Source organism: Oncorhynchus nerka, linkage group LG7, assembly GCF_034236695.1.
Source record: "Oncorhynchus nerka isolate Pitt River linkage group LG7, Oner_Uvic_2.0, whole genome shotgun sequence".
In the NCBI taxonomy this organism is placed as follows: Eukaryota; Metazoa; Chordata; class Actinopteri; order Salmoniformes; family Salmonidae; genus Oncorhynchus; species Oncorhynchus nerka.
Genome location: NC_088402.1, coordinates 54,310,774 through 54,328,394, shown reverse-complemented (window position 1 = coordinate 54,328,394; position 17,621 = coordinate 54,310,774). Strand labels below are relative to the sequence as shown.

Sequence of the window (17,621 nt, the reverse complement as noted above, 5' to 3'; positions counted from 1 at the left end):
TTTTGTGATATATGAATAAATCGTCTCAATGCAACGAATGGAGCTACTTCAAGCGAGGCAAAGCAGCGACGCCTACGCTGACCCCAGTCCATCAGCAGTGACTGGAGTCAAGGACAGCTGTGCGTGCCAACGATTTGAATCGATTCGAATGGCTGGAAAGGAAGGAATGAATACTGTGGCACTTATCCTGAGGTTTTAATGCAGTTTTAGCACATTTGGAGAATTCTAGCATAAAAACCACAAGAATCATATTTTTATTTTTTATTTGAATAACACAGGGTAAGCCCTGCCTACCCTACCTACCCTACCTGCACGTCACTGACTCAGACTGCACATTTAAACCCATGGATACACACTGAAACGCACGTTTACATGTCCGCACCCAACATTCAAATCACATATAAACCAGCTCAGCACATTTCCTAGTCCATCCACTCTCACTTATTGGCTCTTTGAGTAATGAAAAAAAACAATAAGCTAAGTAAGTAAGCTACAGTAAAAAGTCAAGGAAAACCAGTGAGTAATACACAGTCAATGAAGAGACTTGGCCTCTCCTCAGGCAGTGAAAGCACAGTGATTAAATAATTGAGTGAGAGACAGAGATGTCGTGATTCTTCTGGGTCTAGGATGACTGCCGGATGCAGAAGTCACTTGCCTCAGTCCCCTCTGTCTCTCTGCCAGATGACGCTCTCTCTCTCTCTCTCTCCTCTCTCTCTGTCTCGCACTCGCTCTGTCTCTGCCAAACTAACCCTGATTCAGATGACCATCCTACCCATGCTAGATTACGGAGACATAATTTATAGATCGGCAGGTAAGGGTGCTCTGGAGTGGCTAGATGTTCTTTACCGTTTGGCCATCAGATTTTCCACCAATGCTCCTTATAGGATATATCACTGCACACTATAGTCCTCTGTAAACGGGTAATCTCTGTATGCCCAGCGCAAGACTCACTGGTTGATGCCTCTTAGGCCTCACTCCCCCCTATCTGAGATACCTACTGCAACCCTCATCCTCCACATACAGCACCCGTTCTGCCAGTCACATTCCGGTATAAGGTCTCCAAAGCACAAAGTTTTATCTCCATTTCTACATTCAAAGACTCGATCACACTGACACGTGTGGCTGCTTCACGTGATGTATTTTTGTCTCTACCTTTTTGCTGTCTGTGCCTCGCAATGTTTGTACCATGTTTGTGCTGCTACCATGTTGTCATGTTGTGTTGCTACCATGTTGTGTTGTTGTCATGTTGTGTTGCTACCGTGTTGTGTTGTTGTCATGTTGTGCTGCTACCATGTTGTGTTGTTGTCATGTTGTGTTGCTACCGTGTTGTGTTGTTGTCATGTTGTGCTGCTACCATGTTGTCATGTTGTTTTGCTACCATGTTGTGTTGTTGTCATGTTGTGTTGCTACCGTGTTGTGTTGTTGTCATGTTGTGCTGCTACCATGTTGTTTTGCTACCATGTTGTGTTGTTGTCATGTTGTGTTGCTACCGTGTTGTGTTGTTGTCAAGTTATGCTGCCGCCATGCTACATACAGTATGTTGTCGTCTTAGGTCTCTCTTCATGTTGTTGTGGTGTTTTATCTCAGCCCCTATCCCCACAGGAGGCGTTTTGCCTCTTGGTAGGCCGTCATTGTCAAGAAGAATTTGTTCAGATAAAGGTTAAATACAAATCAAGGTGCAATAAAGATCCTTCATGATGTAGTTAGCTTTTCTCTTAGGATCACTGAAATAGGCACTTACTGTCCTATTTTAACCAGTGTAGAATTGTAAAAACGTTTAGAAGAGGTATGTTGGGGGGGGGGGGGGGCTTTCCTGTTACACGCTGGTGCACTGTTTGCCTCCCCGAGTGTGCCCCATAATTGTTCTCAGGTGGGGGGGGCATGAAGTACTCACCTGCATGTTAATCTAAGCCCCTCTGTAACCCTGCGGAAATGAGTCCTCAATTAGGCCTGCTGGTCCTAGGACCCCACGGACCCCCCGGCCCATGAGTACATACATACATACCGATCCCTGCTCTACTAACAAGCAGAGTAAGGGACACAGAGGGGGGCTAATGGGTTCCCAGTTTGAGTAATACGTGTGTGTGTGTGTGTGCGTGTGTCCGTGCATGTGTGTGCACGCGCTCGTGGCTGTATGTCGCATGGGCATGAACATTCCAAGCTGGGAAAAGTTGGGTTCAGCGGTGACAGCAGGGTCATTGTGATATTTCTATGAAGAATGTGAGTCATAATGTTTGGATGGTTGCTCCACTACCCCCCCCCCCCCCACCCCCACCCCCGGCCTGTCCTTTCCCACAGCAGCCCCTCCTGGAGAATGTCAGAGAGCCAGTAATTTGAAAGGTTAAGGGGCAGTGGTGGGATGTAAGGTGTTGGGGGACATGACAGCACAGATTTGTTTGTAGATAATGGGGAGAGGTGAGTCAAAAGGGACTCACAGTTCCTCACAGTACAGTCAACAGTCAACCTCTCTTCTGTTAACAGTGTTGGGGACCTACATATAATTCAACTAGTGATTTAACTACATTTTGCAGTAGCTCAGTGGTAGTTGAACTACATTTAAACATAGGTAGGTATTTTCAGTGGTTAATTACTTTTTTTTTTGTTGCCATGTAGCAGTGTAGTTAAACATGGTTTTCTTCTTAAGGTTAAGATGTAGTGTAGTTTGACTTCTTCCAAGTGTGAAGTCACTGGGTGTGTCTGAGTGGTAAAGGCTAAAGCAACCGCCTGCAGACGAAAGTCGAGGAGTGAAGTCGGGAGAACGTGCATCTGTGACAGCCGAAACTTGGACACTAAATGTGGTTTTCCAACAGGCACTGCCGTTGTTTTTATATATATATATTTAAATCATAACGTTGAAAAAAAAAAACACGTCCCGACCCCCTATATCACACAATCACAAACTGAAATCTTATGTGTGTACATTGTACACTCAATTAGTAAGAGAGAGCCTCAAACATCACATTCATTTGTATATATCCACTGTATATCCACTGGTTTCAGTCATGTATTTGGTCACGCCTGCGTGATTCAAAAAAAAGAAGAAGGATTGGTTGACAACAAAGCCTCCCACAACGCAAGCTATGGCTGCCGAATGAAGTCGGTGGAGTGAAACTGCAGAAACTTGCAGTCAACTTCATGATTTTTGATCACATGATTTTTGTAAAGTTCACGCAGTCGGACAATTTTTTTCCCCATAATGCAACACAGTGAAGGGCGGTGACTTGTCAAATGTGATCGGCTGGAACGGGCCTGGTAGCTTGATAAACTATATTTCCAGGGTACATTCCCCAACTCTCTGTAAATACAGTGACGCCACCCTGTGTACGAAATTAGGAACGTCATCCTTGTTGACCATTAACATAAGGCAGCAAGCCTGAAGACCATAGACTGCGTTTACACAGGCAGCCCAATTCTAATGTTTTTCCCACTAATTGGTCTTTTGACCAATCACATTAGATATTTTCACATCATTTACTTTTCAGCGCAGATCTGATTCCACAAAAAAAAGAACACTAAGTGAAAAAAATATAAGAAATGGGCTGCCTGTGTGAATGCAGCCATCGCTGTGCTGTAATACTCAGTAGTGTATAAAACAGTAGATGTCAAGCTATGCAATATGACAATAAACTACTCAGACGTAAAGTAACTGGGCACTTTATTGTGTTAATCAAAAACAATCCGGCACAACAATCCACAAAGAACTCTGGAAGTAATACAGTGCACCATGTCAACTTTGGCCTCTGAACTTTGAACTGTTTCTACAGACTACCTCTCCTCCTAAGCCAATATGTAAAGCTCTCCTTTCCTCCAAACCCCACACACACACACACACACACACACACACACACACACACACACACACACAGTTGGGGTGCGTAACATAGCATGGAATAGAAAGGATCAGCTGTTGGAGGGCAGCGTGAAGAACGATGATGCTAATTGGACAACCGGATCAACATTTACCGAGTGTTTTTTGAATGATGATAGCTTTTGCAGAACGTGTATGGTACAACTGCAAGGGCTCCAATCAATCGGCAAGGCTGTAGTTTAGCGTGACAGTTTGATTTCAATCTAAAAGCAACGTCCCCGCATTAGCAGAGGCTGCGTACACAGTAAACACTGCCTTTTGTCACCTCAATTGGAAATCGCCTTTAGGTTTCTGTCGCGCATTCTGTAACGCTTCATCGATACAGATTGAATAGAGCCCCAAGTCTTGACATGAAAAGAAGAAAAAAAATATCCACCACAACATATTAGCTTATTTTGTGCACATGAATACATAGGATAACCATATTGAGCATATTGAACACAAGACCCTCTCGCCTCTCAAATGGTACCTCCCAAATGGCACTCTATTCCCTATATAGTGCACTACTTTTGACCAGGACCCTATGGGCCCTGAGTGCCATTCAGATAGGCAGCCAAAGTCTCCATTGTGCACCGTCTAGTCCTTAACCTTGGTCATGCAATTGGAGAGCACAAAACTACAGCCCACCTAATTTATTGGCCTCAGTCGTTCAAAAGTTAATAATTACACCTTTGTTAAGCAGCTATAAATAAAAGGCGGGATTCCTCACATCTGTACGCTCTCACAGACTTCACTGGTAAAAGGAGAAACATTTAAAGCACGTTTTTATTTGAAGAAGCCGACAACAGACTGTATTGAATCGTACCGTAGGAAGTCAACGGACCAGGCCTATACACGGAAAGGACACTAGGTGGCGATCTACTCACACCATTTCACTGAGGACAAATGTGTTTCGCCTGAACTGAAGGCATCAAAGACATGCTGTAAAATTGACACTCAGAGATGGGCCTACAGACACAGCACAGGAGGGAGGGACGTTTATTTACGCACGCACGCACACAGCTACTGATCATTTACCTAGGCAAACAGTGTAAGCCTAAAAGAACCATGTATGTACCATTTGGAATAAAAAAAATCGAGATGTTTTCTTTTCACATATAAATATCATGCTTTTTGCCCAAAGTTGGGACGTCGTATTCAAAGCCCACTATTGTTTGGCCACGTCCACATTGATGTTGTGCAGCCTGTCACTTGAACCATCTCAACCATCTCCCCCCATGTAAATGTGTCAGCACACAACACAAGTCATCCGAGTCAGAAAATACACATAGATCATTTAAATAAATGACTAAATAAAACACAAAACATTTTTCTTGTCACCCCATAAACATACAGGTAGAACATCGCCCACTTCCTCTACCTCGTCACCCCATAAACATACAGGTAGAACATCGCCCACTTCCTCTACCTCGTCACCCCATAAACATACAGGTAGAACATCGCCCACTTCCTCTACCTCGTCACCCCATAAACATACAGGTAGAACATCGCCCACTTCCTCTACCTTGTCAGCCATTTTGTAAAATAGAATCACAATGGAACCATTGTATTGATCATGTACACTCTCTCTCTCTCTCTCTCTCTCTCTCTCTCTCTCTCTCTGCTTCAGAATCTCACCTCATTGTAACAGCTCTCTCTATACCCTGGAATGACAGTAGTGCTTTCTCCTATCTGTAGTGGTTTGGACCAAAAAAAAGAACATCAAAGACTGCATCTGTCACAAAGCACACATCTACGTGATGCTCTCTTTGCAAAACACGTGAAATGGGATTATACCTAAGTTGATCAGTGTGCGTTTGGAAGTCTGCGGAGCCCATTGTTTTTGTCCCGTCTCACAATTTGTCGTCCGCGTTATCAAAGGTACCGTCGTCTAGGGCTGTAAACGTGTATCATCAGGAGGCTCTGCTGAGGGGAGGACGGCTCATAAACACGGCCGGAAACGGAGCAAATGAAATGGCGTCAAACAATTGAAAACCACGTGTTTGATACCGTTCCACTGATTCCACTCCAGTCATTACCACGAGCCCGTCCTCCCTAATTAAGGTGCCACCAGCCTCCTGTGGTGTGTATGTGTGTCTTTTTCCATTCGGATATTCCGGTTACGAGCCAGTTGTAATTCCAGTTGAGAGATTGAGTGACATACACTGAGCCATCTTTTCACCTGGGGACTCTGTTCAGTCTATTCTGTAGAGGTGATGTCTCCATCAGAAGTTCTCCAGGAGAGTACACCCAAAGGGATTGAGAGCTGGGACAGAGAATAAAGATAGGGGGAATAATAAGGGGCGGTACAAGCTAATCAGGGGGTCAGGGGTCAGGGCAGAGTGAAGCATCATGGGGCAGTAGCTAGTGGGGTGTCGGAAGATAAATATTCACAAAGAAGGAGGTGCTGTGTATGTGTTGACACCCTCCAGAAGTCCTTGGTCTCTATCAGTCTCTGTCTCTCTCTTTTCCTCTTCCCTCTTTTCCCTCTCTTCCCTCTCTCGCCACCCTCAGTCTCTCTCCTTCTTTCTCTCCTCTCTCTCTGTTGTCACTCCCCTGCGCTGCGTGGTGCTCGTGGGGAGGGTTTCCCGTCGTGGGTTCGGCGGTTCCTCCCCTTGCGGATGTCCTGCAGATGCTTCCACTTCTTGTTAGGGGGCCGGACCACGGGACCGATGGGCGGGGCCTGTTTGTCGGGAGAAGACGGGAAGCTCTTGTCCGATTGGGCGCTCTTGCGCGCCCACACCTGCTCACAGATCTGATCCACGGTGCTGAGGTTCGGGTGGTCCACCAGCTGCATGAAGTCCCGGTACCACAGCTTCTGATTGGTGGAAGGTGGGCCGCCGCCTCCGCTGCGGGGGTCCAATCGAAGGAGAGGGTCGGCGGGCGGGGAGGAAGAGGAGGAGGAGGGTACTACCTCCAGGGTGATGCCCAGTAGGGTCTGGGTGAAGCCGTGCTCCATGGCGTGGCACTGGTAGAGGCCCACATCCCGCTTCAGTACCCTCCTCACCAACAGCCCCCGCTCTGTCTGCAGCACACGGTCATCCAGACGCGGCTGGATGACATCACACACAGACAGAAACACACACAGCGGAGGATTAGAGCTTGAAACAGTCAATGTGAACCAAAAATCCTTTGAATACTGTTGAAAACAGTATGTCTCTTCACTGTGATTTTGCCTTTTACCTCTTCCTTGGCGTTGTGGGGTTGTTTCTGGAAGGTCCAGGTCACTCTGGCCTGCAGGGATTTGGGGATACACTCCAGGAAGGTGCTGCTCCCTTCCACCCCGAACAGCCTCCTCTCTGCCACCCGGTGCTTGTGGTGGTCTACAGTGGGCGATACACACCATCAGATAACGTGAGCTAATGTGAGATTACAATTGTATATTCATTTTACAGTCTACAGTCTCCAACATATTATTCCAAGCAGTAAAAAAGTGTAAGGCAATCACCATGTGATTGTGTGCCGTTTTGTCCCTTGTCACAAACTCTGAGATAATCCCACTGACCTTTCCCTGTCTTGCGCAACACCCTCACCGAGCACGATATGACATAATTGTGTGGAATCGTCACCTCATGCCGTTTGTGTAACTCATCTAACACGGCCCAAAGAGAGATTATGGCACAGAATCACACTAATCACCCTGGCCTCTCTGGGTGGGAGCATGGGAGAGAGAGTTAGCTCCTTGGCACAGTGTTTCCCGAATCCTAACTTGAAATCCGAGTGCGTAACTAAAAAAAGTTTGTCTAGTCTCCCATTGATATCAGCAGGATTTATGAGTCTGAGTTCAGAGCTCAGTTTGTGAGTCCTGAGTTCAGACTTTAGTGCAGAGTGAAAGAGTCTTACCTCCTGAACACAGGGTGTTGGGGTCTCCATTCCTCACGTCCTGACGACGGAAACGCCTGGAGAACAAGGACAAATATGTCTGTCTGATCGCTTGGGATGATAGTGACTAGGGTTCTACCAGAAACCCTATGAGTAGGGTTTGGGGTGTTTAGATTTGGCTGGTTATAGCGGATCAGGTTTGGTGAGTTTACAGTTTTAAAGGTGGTGGAGGAAGTTGGTTATGGTTCAACAGTTGGATAACTAGCGTGTTTACCGTCTGGTGTTGGGTAGGTAGCATGCTGGGTCATAAGTTCGAGTTTGTGTATTTGTTTACCGTCTGGTGTTGGGTAGGTGGCATGCTGGGTCGTAAGTTCGAGTTTGTGTATTTGTTTACCGTCTGGTGTTGGGTAGGTAGCATGCTGGGTCGTAAGTTCGAGCTTGTGTATTTGTTTACCGTTTGGTGTTGGGTAGGTAGCATGCTGGGTCGTAAGTTCGAGCTTGTGTATTTGTTTACCGTCTGGTGTTGGGTAGGTGGCATGCTGGGTCGTAAGTTCGAGTTTGTGTATATGTTTACCGTCTGGTGTTGTTTAGGTAGCATGCTGGGTCGTAAGTTCCAGTTTGTGTATATGTTTACCGTCTGGTGTTGGGTAGGTAGCATGCTGGGTCGTAAGTTCGAGCTTGTGTATTTGTTTACGGTCTGGTGTTGAGTAGGTAGCATGCTGGGTCGTAAGTTTGAGTTTGTGTATTTGTTTACCGTTTGGTGTTGGGTAGGTAGCATGCTGGGTCGTAAGTTCGAGCTTGTGTATTTGTTTACCGTCTGGTGTTGGGTAGGTGGCATGCTGGGTCGTAAGTTCGAGTTTGTGTATATGTTTACCGTCTGGTGTTGGGTAGGTAGCATGCTGGGTCGTAAGTTCCAGTTTGTGTATATGTTTACCGTCTGGTGTTGGGTAGGTAGCATGCTGGGTCGTAAGTTCGAGTTTGTGTATTTGTTTAACGTCTGGTGTTGGGTAGGTAGCATGCAGGTCGTAGGTTCGAGCTTGTGTATTTGTTTACCGTCTGGTGTTGGGTAGGTAGCATGCTGGGTCGTAAGTTCGAGCTTGTGTATTTGTTTAACGTCTGGTGTTGGGTAGGTAGCATGCTGGGTCGTAAGTTCGAGTTTGTGTATTTGTTTACCGCTTGGTGTTGGGTAGGTAGCATGCTGGGTCGTAAGTTCGAGCTTGTGTATTTGTTTACCGTCTGGTGTTGGGTAGGTAGCATGCTGGGTCGTAAGTTCAAGTTTGTGTATATGTTTACCGCTTGGTGTTGGGTAGGTAGCATGCTGGGTCGTAAGTTCGAGTTTGTGTATTTGTTTACCGTCTGGTGTTGGGTAGGTAGCATGCTGGGTCGTAAGTTCGAGTTTGTGTATATGTTTACCGTTTGGTGTTGGGTAGGTAGCATGCTGGGTCGTAAGTTCGAGTTTGTGTATTTGTTTACCGTCTGGTGTTGGGTAGGTGGCATGCTGGGTCGTAAGTTCGAGTTTGTGTATTTGTTTACCGTCTGGTGTTGGGTAGGTAGCATGCTGGGTCGTAAGTTCGAGCTTGTGTATTTGTTTACGGTCTGGTGTTGGGTAGGTAGCATGCTGGGTCGTAAGTTCGAGTTTGTGTATTTGTTTACCGTTTGGTGTTGGGTAGGTAGCATGCTGGGTCGTAAGTTCGAGCTTGTGTATTTGTTTACCGTCTGGTGTTGGGTAGGTGGCATGCTGGGTCGTAAGTTCGAGTTTGTGTATATGTTTACCGTCTGGTGTTGGGTAGGTAGCATGCTGGGTCGTAAGTTCGAGTTTGTGTATATGTTTACCGTCTGGTGTTGGGTAGGTAGCATGCTGGGTCGTAAGTTCGAGTTTGTGTATTTGTTTAACGTCTGGTGTTGGGTAGGTAGCATGCGGGTCGTAAGTTCGAGCTTGTGTATTTGTTTACCGTCTGGTGTTGGGTAGGTAGCATGCTGGGTCGTAAGTTCGAGCTTGTGTATTTGTTTAACGTCTGGTGTTGGGTAGGTAGCATGCTGGGTCGTAAGTTCGAGTTTGTGTATTTGTTTACCGCTTGGTGTTGGGTAGGTAGCATGCTGGGTCGTAAGTTCGAGCTTGTGTATTTGTTTACCGTCTGGTGTTGGGTAGGTAGCATGCTGGGTCGTAAGTTCGAGTTTGTGTATTTGTTTACCGTCTGGTGTTGGGTAGGTAGCATGCTGGGTCGTAAGTTCGAGCTTGTGTATTTGTTTACCGTCTGGTGTTGGGTAGGTAGCATGCTTGTGTATATTTGTTTACCGCTTGGTGTTGGGTAGGTAGCATGCTGGGTCGTAAGTTCGAGTTTGTGTATTTGTTTACCGCTTGGTGTTGGGTAGGTAGCATGCTGGGTCGTAAGTTCGAGCTTGTGTATTTGTTTACCGTCTGGTGTTGGGTAGGTAGCATGCTGGGTCGTAAGTTCGAGTTTGTGTATATGTTTACCGCTTGGTGTTGGGTAGGTAGCATGCTGGGTCGTAAGTTCGAGTTTGTGTATATGTTTACCGCCTGGTGTTGGGTAGGTAGCATGCTGGGTCGTAAGTTCGAGTTTGTGTATTTGTTTACCGTCTGGTGTTGGGTAGGTAGCATGCTGGGTCGTAAGTTCGAGTTTGTGTATTATGTTTACCGTTTGGTGTTGGGTAGGTAGCATGCTGGGTCGTAAGTTCGAGTTTGTGTATTTGTTTACCGTCTGGTGTTGGGTAGGTGGCATGCTGGGTCGTAAGTTCGAGTTTGTGTATTTGTTTACCGTCTGGTGTTGGGTAGGTAGCATGCTGGGTCTGGTGTTGGGTAAGTGGGTCGTAAGTTCGAGCTTGTGTATTTGTTTACGGTCTGGTGTTGGGTAGGTAGCATGCTGGGTCGTAAGTTCGAGCTTGTGTATTTGTTTACCGTCTGGTGTTGGGTAGGTAGCATGCTGGGTAAGTTCGAGCTTGTGTATTTGTTCAAGCATGCTTTAAGTTGCTTGTGTATATGTTTACCGCTCTGGTGTTGGGTAGGTAGCATGCTGGGTCGTAAGTTCGAGTTTGTGTATATGTTTACCGCTTGGTGTTGGGTAGGTAGCATGCTGGGTCGTAAGTTCGAGTTTGTGTATTTGTTTACCGTCTGGTGTTGGGTAGGTAGCATGCTGGGTCGTAAGTTCGAGTTTGTGTATATGTTTACCGTTTGGTGTTGGGTAGGTAGCATGCTGGGTCGTAAGTTCGAGTTTGTGTATTTGTTTACCGTCTGGTGTTGGGTAGGTGGCATGCTGGGTCGTAAGTTCGAGTTTGTGTATTTGTTTACCGTCTGGTGTTGGGTAGGTAGCATGCTGGGTCGTAAGTTCGAGCTTGTGTATTTGTTTACGGTCTGGTGTTGGGTAGGTAGCATGCTGGGTCGTAAGTTCGAGTTTGTGTATTTGTTTACCGTTTGGTGTTGGGTAGGTAGCATGCTGGGTCGTAAGTTCGAGCTTGTGTATTTGTTTACCGTCTGGTGTTGGGTAGGTGGCATGCTGGGTCGTAAGTTCGAGTTTGTGTATATGTTTACCGTCTGGTGTTGGGTAGGTAGCATGCTGGGTCGTAAGTTCGAGTTTGTGTATTTGTTTAACGTCTGGTGTTGGGTAGGTAGCATGCTGGGTCGTAAGTTCGAGCTTGTGTATTTGTTTACCGTCTGGTGTTGGGTAGGTAGCATGCTGGGTCGTAAGTTCGAGCTTGTGTATTTGTTTAACGTCTGGTGTTGGGTAGGTAGCATGCTGGGTCGTAAGTTCGAGTTTGTGTATTTGTTTACCGCTTGGTGTTGGGTAGGTAGCATGCTGGGTCGTAAGTTCGAGCTTGTGTATTTGTTTTACCGTCTGGTGTTGGGTAGGTAGCATGCTGGGTCGTAAGTTCGAGTTTGTGTATATGTTTACCGCTTGGTGTTGGGTAGGTAGCATGCTGGGTCGTAAGTTCGAGTTTGTGTATTTGTTTACCGCTTGGTGTTGGGTAGGTAGCATGCTGGGTCGTAAGTTCGAGTTTGTGTATATGTTTACCGCTTGGTGTTGGGTAGGTAGCATGCTGGGTCGTAAGTTCGAGTTTGTGTATATGTTTACCGCTTGGTGTTGGGTAGGTAGCATGCTGGGTCGTAAGTTCGAGTTTGTGTATTTGTTTACCGTCTGGTGTTGGGTAGGTAGCATGCTGGGTCGTAAGTTCGAGTTTGTGTATATGTTTACCGTTTGGTGTTGGGTAGGTAGCATGCTGGGTCGTAAGTTCGAGTTTGTGTATATGTTTACCGTTTGGTGTTGGGTAGGTAGCGGGTGCAGGAGGTGCCGTCCCAGGCGCAGTAGGGGTCTCTGGCCAGGCAGCACTCAGCACAGGCCTTTCCATAGATACTGCAGCGATGCAGAGGAACCTGGGCCAGACCCGTGTCTGAGCCCACATACAGCTGTTGCTGTGGACAGAGAGAGAGCGGAGAAATGTTAGTGGCCCACAGTCAAATGACTTGATATTAAACATCTTGTAATTACAGTATTAGAGAGCTGGTCACATGTTCTCTTTTAGCTTCTAGTTGTTGCCCTGCAGCCCCTAAGATGATACGTTAGGGTTTAAGAGACTCTTACCCGTTTTGAGGATATCTGCATGTTGATGACGGATGAGGCATCCTGTAGAGCAGAATAAACGGTTAAGTATCACACTCTTAAATAGAAACGTAAACATAGACTTGCATGTCATTAAATATACACATACAAGCCAGAGGAGGCTGGTGGGAGGGGTTATTGGAGGACAGGCTCATTGTCAAGGCTGGAATGGAATAAGTGGAAGAATATCAAACACGTGGAAACCACGTTCGACTGCGCTCAATTTATTCCATTCCAACCACAATGAGTCCTCCTCTTGCTCCTCCCACCAGCCTCCTCTGACGCCAGCAGAACGATGGATGGGGCCCCCTCACCTTGAACACCTCTAGCTCCTCCAGTAGCAGGTCCTCCATGTTGTTCCAGCTCTCTTTCGGTACAGAGATCACTTTCAGCACCGTCCCTTTGTCTGCGACACACCCACACAGAGTTTCAGACTGGATCCCACAATCCATCCATGTTCAATACACACTCTGCTCACTAATATACATTCTATTTAGTATAACACATAGAATCCTAGGGTCAAGAGTACCATGTGGATGGCATGAATGACCCTGGGTGCCAGTCTGTTCCTGCTGTTTGGCTCGACAATGACAGCAAATGGAGTTGTCGAGAGCACAAGCAGATCTGGGACCAGGCTAAAGCATGAATCTTCACGGCCACCTGTAAGAGTAAGGTGGTTACCTGTGCCAATGAACATGACATCATAATGCCCGTCTGCGGCGCCCACCCGGTCCACAGCGATCTGGGTGAAGCTGTAGTCTACGTTGGTCCTCAGGAAGACGGGCCGGCGGTTCAGGGGGTACACGGGGTTAAACATGAGAGGGTGGTGACGGGCAAACTGGATCACGTCGTCAGGGAAACCCTTGGTGGACTCGAAGCTGCCGAATGTCTTGCTGGGGCACTAAGGGGTCACACAGGGTAACAGTACAGAGAGGTTATTATGAGGTAATTATAAGATTATTATGAGATAAGACGGGTCACATGAGCTCAGCCCAGGGTTTAACATCGGCCAAACAGAGCTATCACAATGGTGATTGTTAGTATAGTTAATGAGCTAAACTACTGATGTTAAAATGTCCTATTCAGTAAATTCCTACAGAACTGATGTAGGCTACGTACCATGCCAGGGCGTGGGTAGGGGACTTTGCCCTGGAAGGGGACCCACTGGTAGTTTGGACCCTCTTTGTGGGCGAAGGGCCCCAAGAAGGCCCTGCGGATGTCATTCATGGTGTAGATACACACGGCTGATCCCTTGAATACACTGCTGCTGGGAGGCAGGGGACGCACAGTTAGAGACATAGCCTACTATAAAACACACAATCACAGTCAGGAACACAAACACACAAACACACACACACATGCACTAGCACCCATATGCACACACAAGCACAAGAGCACACAATAACTCAATCCATCCCCTGGTTTGAACTCTGACCTGGAGGTAGAGAAGACAGTGTAGACCAGAGGGTTCTTCCTGTCCTTGGTCTGCAGCAGGAACACATCCCCTGTGGGAGGAACACCGGTCAGAGGGTAGAGGTCAAAGGTCAGAGAAACACAAACATAACCCCCCGGCTCTGTCCATTTAGCTCAGATGAATCTTCATTGGTTGAATCCCGTGCTCTGGTGGGGCCTGGAGCGACAGCTAGGATCAGATAACGCACTCGGAGTGTAGCGGCTACTTACGGAGCTCGTCAAAGTAGGTGTCACTGCCGTCACTGCCCGGCACAGAACAGATGAGACGAGTCTTCAAGAACGTGGTCCACTTGTTGACCAGACTACGCTGGCCACCCATATCATTCTGCAACAACATTATAGACCAAAGTTCAAAGGTAAATATTCCGGTGATACTAAATCATTGCCGTACATACTTAAACATCAAGTGCCATTGAGACAGCATAGCGTATGTGTACGCCAGAGCCTAAGGATACGTTACGATACGCCACACTGTAAGCTACGGTGTAATACAGGCACGGCGTAATCTGAGCGGCGTTCTCACCCTGCAGAGCTGTCCGATACGGGAGTAGGTGGACTTCCCCAGGCCCTGAGCCTCCACCGCCGTCTCCCGGAAGAAGAAGAAGATCTTATCATCGTCTGGGTTCTCACTCTCCGGCACCCAGAACGAACCCACAAACTTAGGCTCTGGTGGGGAAGGACATAGCGAGGGTTATAGCTCTAAGAATTGTATTAGGCACGTGCATTCGGAACGTTTTCAGACCCCTTGGCTTTTCCCACATTTTGCTACGTTGCAGCCTTGTTCTGAAATGGATTAAATCGTCCCCCCCCCCCACCCCGTCATCAATCTACACACGATACCCCATAATGACAAAACAAAAAGAGGTTTTTGGAAATTGTTGCAAATAAAAACAGTTACAGCCTCGAGTCTTCTTTGGTATGATGCTACAAGCTTCTCCCATTCTTCCCTGCAGTTTCTCCCATTCTTCCCTGCAGATTCTCTCAAGCTCTGTCAGGTTGGATGGGGAGCGTCGCTGCACAGCTATTTTCAGGTCTCTCCAGAGATGATCAATCGGGTACAAGTCCGGGCTCTGGCTGGGCCACTCAAGGACATTCAGAGACTTGTCCCAAAGCCACTCCTGCGTTGTCTTGGCTGTGTTCGTAGGGTCGTTGTCCTGTTGGAAGGTGAACCTACGCCTCAGTCTGAGGTCCTGAGCGCTCTGGAGCAGGTTTTCATCAAGGATCTATTTGTACTTTGTTCCGTTCATCTTTCCCTTGGTCCCTGCCTCTGAAAAACGTCTTCACAGCATGATGCTGCCACCACCACCATGCTTCACTGTAGGGATGGTGCCAGGTTTCCTTCAGATGTGACGCTTGGTATTCAGGCCAAAGAGGTCTTGGTTTCATCAGACCAGAGAATCTTGTTTCTTTTACTGAGGAGTGGCTTCCGTCTGGCCACTCTACCATAAAGGCCTGATTGGTGGAGTGCTGCAGAGATGCTTGTCCTTCTGAAAGGTTTTCCCATCTCCACAGAGGAACTCTAGAACTCCAGAGCTGTCTCTGAGCTCTATGGACAATTCCTTCGACCTCATGGATTGGTTTTTGCTCTGACATGCGCTGTCAACTGTGGGACTTTATATAGACAGTTGTGTGCCGATCCAAATCATGTCCAATCAATTTCATTTACTACAGGTGGACTCCAATCAAGTTGTAGAAACATCTCAAGGAGGATCAATGGAAACAGGATGCACCTGAGCTCAATTTCGAGTCGCATAGCAACGGGTCTGAATACTTTCCAAGTGCGCCGTACACGAGGCGTTATATGTGTGTCTCATAGAAAATGTTACCACATGATGCACAATCAGACACGGGCCGAGATATGCTGACAAATGTGCTCTCATAGGAATTTTCCGAAAAGTATCCGCGACACTAACTTACATAGGTACACACACGCACTTTGACATACAGTTCACACACACTCTCTTTCTCTTTCAGTAATAATGTCGGGGTGCGTCACTTGGCATGGAATAGAAAGGATCAGCAATTGGAGGGCAGTGTGAAGCACGATGATGCAAATTGGACAAACAGATCAACATTTTCAGAACGTTTTTATGCTGATAGCTTTTGCACACACACACACACACACACACACACACACACACACACACACACACACACACACACACACACACACACACACACACACACACACCGTTGAGCCAGCGTGAGTCGTGTTGTTCGGTGCGAATGGAGGGTCGTCCCCCCAGACTGCGGAAGATGGTGAAGTCTCTACCCATGAGGTCAGTGGCCACGCCCGCATACAGCTCGTCACCTTGGAGACGGGAGGAGAGGACGACAACATGAGGTTGCTATGGACAACATGAAGTTGCTATGCTACCTGTGTAAGTGACTGCAGTGCCATTTAGAACCACCAAAGGGACCTCTGATCTAGGATCAGATTAACCTGGCTACTTCCCATTCTAAACCGTTAGGAGGAGGAAAAGGATTTGACCCTCTATCAGCAACTTCCACCGACTCCGTCGGAGAGGGGGACTGAGGGGCTGGGCTCACCTATCAGCACTGAGGCTGCAGGGTGACGGGGGTCGTATGGACTCTTCCCTTTCCCATCCTCCATTTTGGACGGGTCGATCCTGAACACGTGGTCCTGGAGGCGAGACAGAAAGGGGGGGGGCAGTGTGTAGGAGGAGATGGGGTTACAGGGTGGAGTACAGCCGTAGACACACAGTTTGAGCTCAGATAGCTGCTCCTACATGGTCTCTACTGTGTGGATGAAACAAAGAGAGCCAGGGAATAGTAGGAGGGCATATGAGCTGGAGGTGTGTGTGTGTGTGTGTGTGTGTGTCTCTTACCTCCATCTTCTGTCCCACCTCTACGAAGGCGCAGGTGGGATGGAAGGCTCCGGTTCCACAGGTGTACAGGTGAGTGCGGTTGTAGTGGTGGACCATCTTCACGTAGTTCACACAGTCTGTCTGCAATGCGAACACATCCGAACACAGCGGTTTAACAATGTCCCTTCTCCCGTCAGCTACCAGCATCCCCTCGTTAAACCTTGACGTTACACCTTCACAACACATTCAACGACAGGCATTCTTCACGTATCGTACACTGTCTGCCTGTACAAACATGATTGGGTTCTCTCCTCCTGTCTCCACCACATTGTTTTTGTGTTCCCTCCTCCCTCCTCCCTATCCTCAGATCCACTTTCGCCTTTCTGTCTGACATCAACTGTCCCCAACTGTCCCCTTCTTGGTTGTATTACATAGTGATCCTGGTCATCAGTGGACCATGGTTAGTTATAACTGAGTGGCTTCCTGGCAGCGATATCAGCCCAGATGAAAGAGGAGAGGGAGAGGAAAGAAGAGAAGAGATGAGAGAGGAGATGAGGAGAGAAGAGGAAATGAGAAAGGAGAAGAGAGGAAGAGGAGAGAAGAGAAGAGAAGAGAAGAGAAGAGAAGAGAAGAGAGGAGAGGAGAGGAGCAAGGTAGGGGAATGACGAGCAGACCTAAGAAGAAGCAGAAGGGAGCAGCTGAGAGGGGAACCTGGACACTGTGACAACCCCTGATGGTGACTACACCTCACGGTGACTACCCCTGACTGTGACTATCCCTCACGGTGACTACCCCTCACGGTGACTACCCCTGACAGTGACTACCCCTCACAGCAACAACTCCTGACAGTGACTACCCTTCACGGGGACTATCCCTCACGGTGACTACCCTTCACGGGGACTATCCCTCACGGTGACTACCCCTCACGGGGACTATCCCTCACGGTGACTACCCCTCACGGTGACTACCCTTCACGGGGACTATCCCTCACGGTGACTACCCTTCACGGGGACTATCCCAGACTGTGACTATCCCTCA

The 17,621-nt window shown here is 47.6% G+C and overlaps 1 protein-coding gene across 2 annotated transcripts in view; it reads right to left on the bottom strand.

Annotated features, from left to right (window-relative positions):
* Window positions 1-3,638: 3,638 nt before the first annotated feature.
* Window positions 3,639-17,621, bottom strand: part of LOC115131958 (semaphorin-3B-like) — a 75,351-nt gene continuing 61,368 nt past the window's right edge. For both annotated transcript variants that reach the window (XM_029664080.2, XM_029664079.2), the window contains 14 exons: window positions 16,605-16,724; window positions 16,306-16,399; window positions 15,947-16,066; window positions 14,279-14,421; window positions 13,966-14,080; window positions 13,718-13,787; window positions 13,402-13,546; window positions 12,964-13,183; window positions 12,597-12,688; window positions 12,265-12,306; window positions 11,938-12,095; window positions 7,691-7,746; window positions 7,031-7,170; window positions 3,639-6,899 (listed from right to left, as the gene is read on the bottom strand). In XM_029664080.2, the coding sequence (XP_029519940.2) occupies window positions 6,396-6,899; window positions 7,031-7,170; window positions 7,691-7,746; window positions 11,938-12,095; window positions 12,265-12,306; window positions 12,597-12,688; window positions 12,964-13,183; window positions 13,402-13,546; window positions 13,718-13,787; window positions 13,966-14,080; window positions 14,279-14,421; window positions 15,947-16,066; window positions 16,306-16,399; window positions 16,605-16,724 (2,019 nt within the window). In that variant the 3' untranslated portion in view covers window positions 3,639-6,395. The remainder of the gene's footprint in view (window positions 6,900-7,030; window positions 7,171-7,690; window positions 7,747-11,937; window positions 12,096-12,264; window positions 12,307-12,596; window positions 12,689-12,963; window positions 13,184-13,401; window positions 13,547-13,717; window positions 13,788-13,965; window positions 14,081-14,278; window positions 14,422-15,946; window positions 16,067-16,305; window positions 16,400-16,604; window positions 16,725-17,621) is intronic.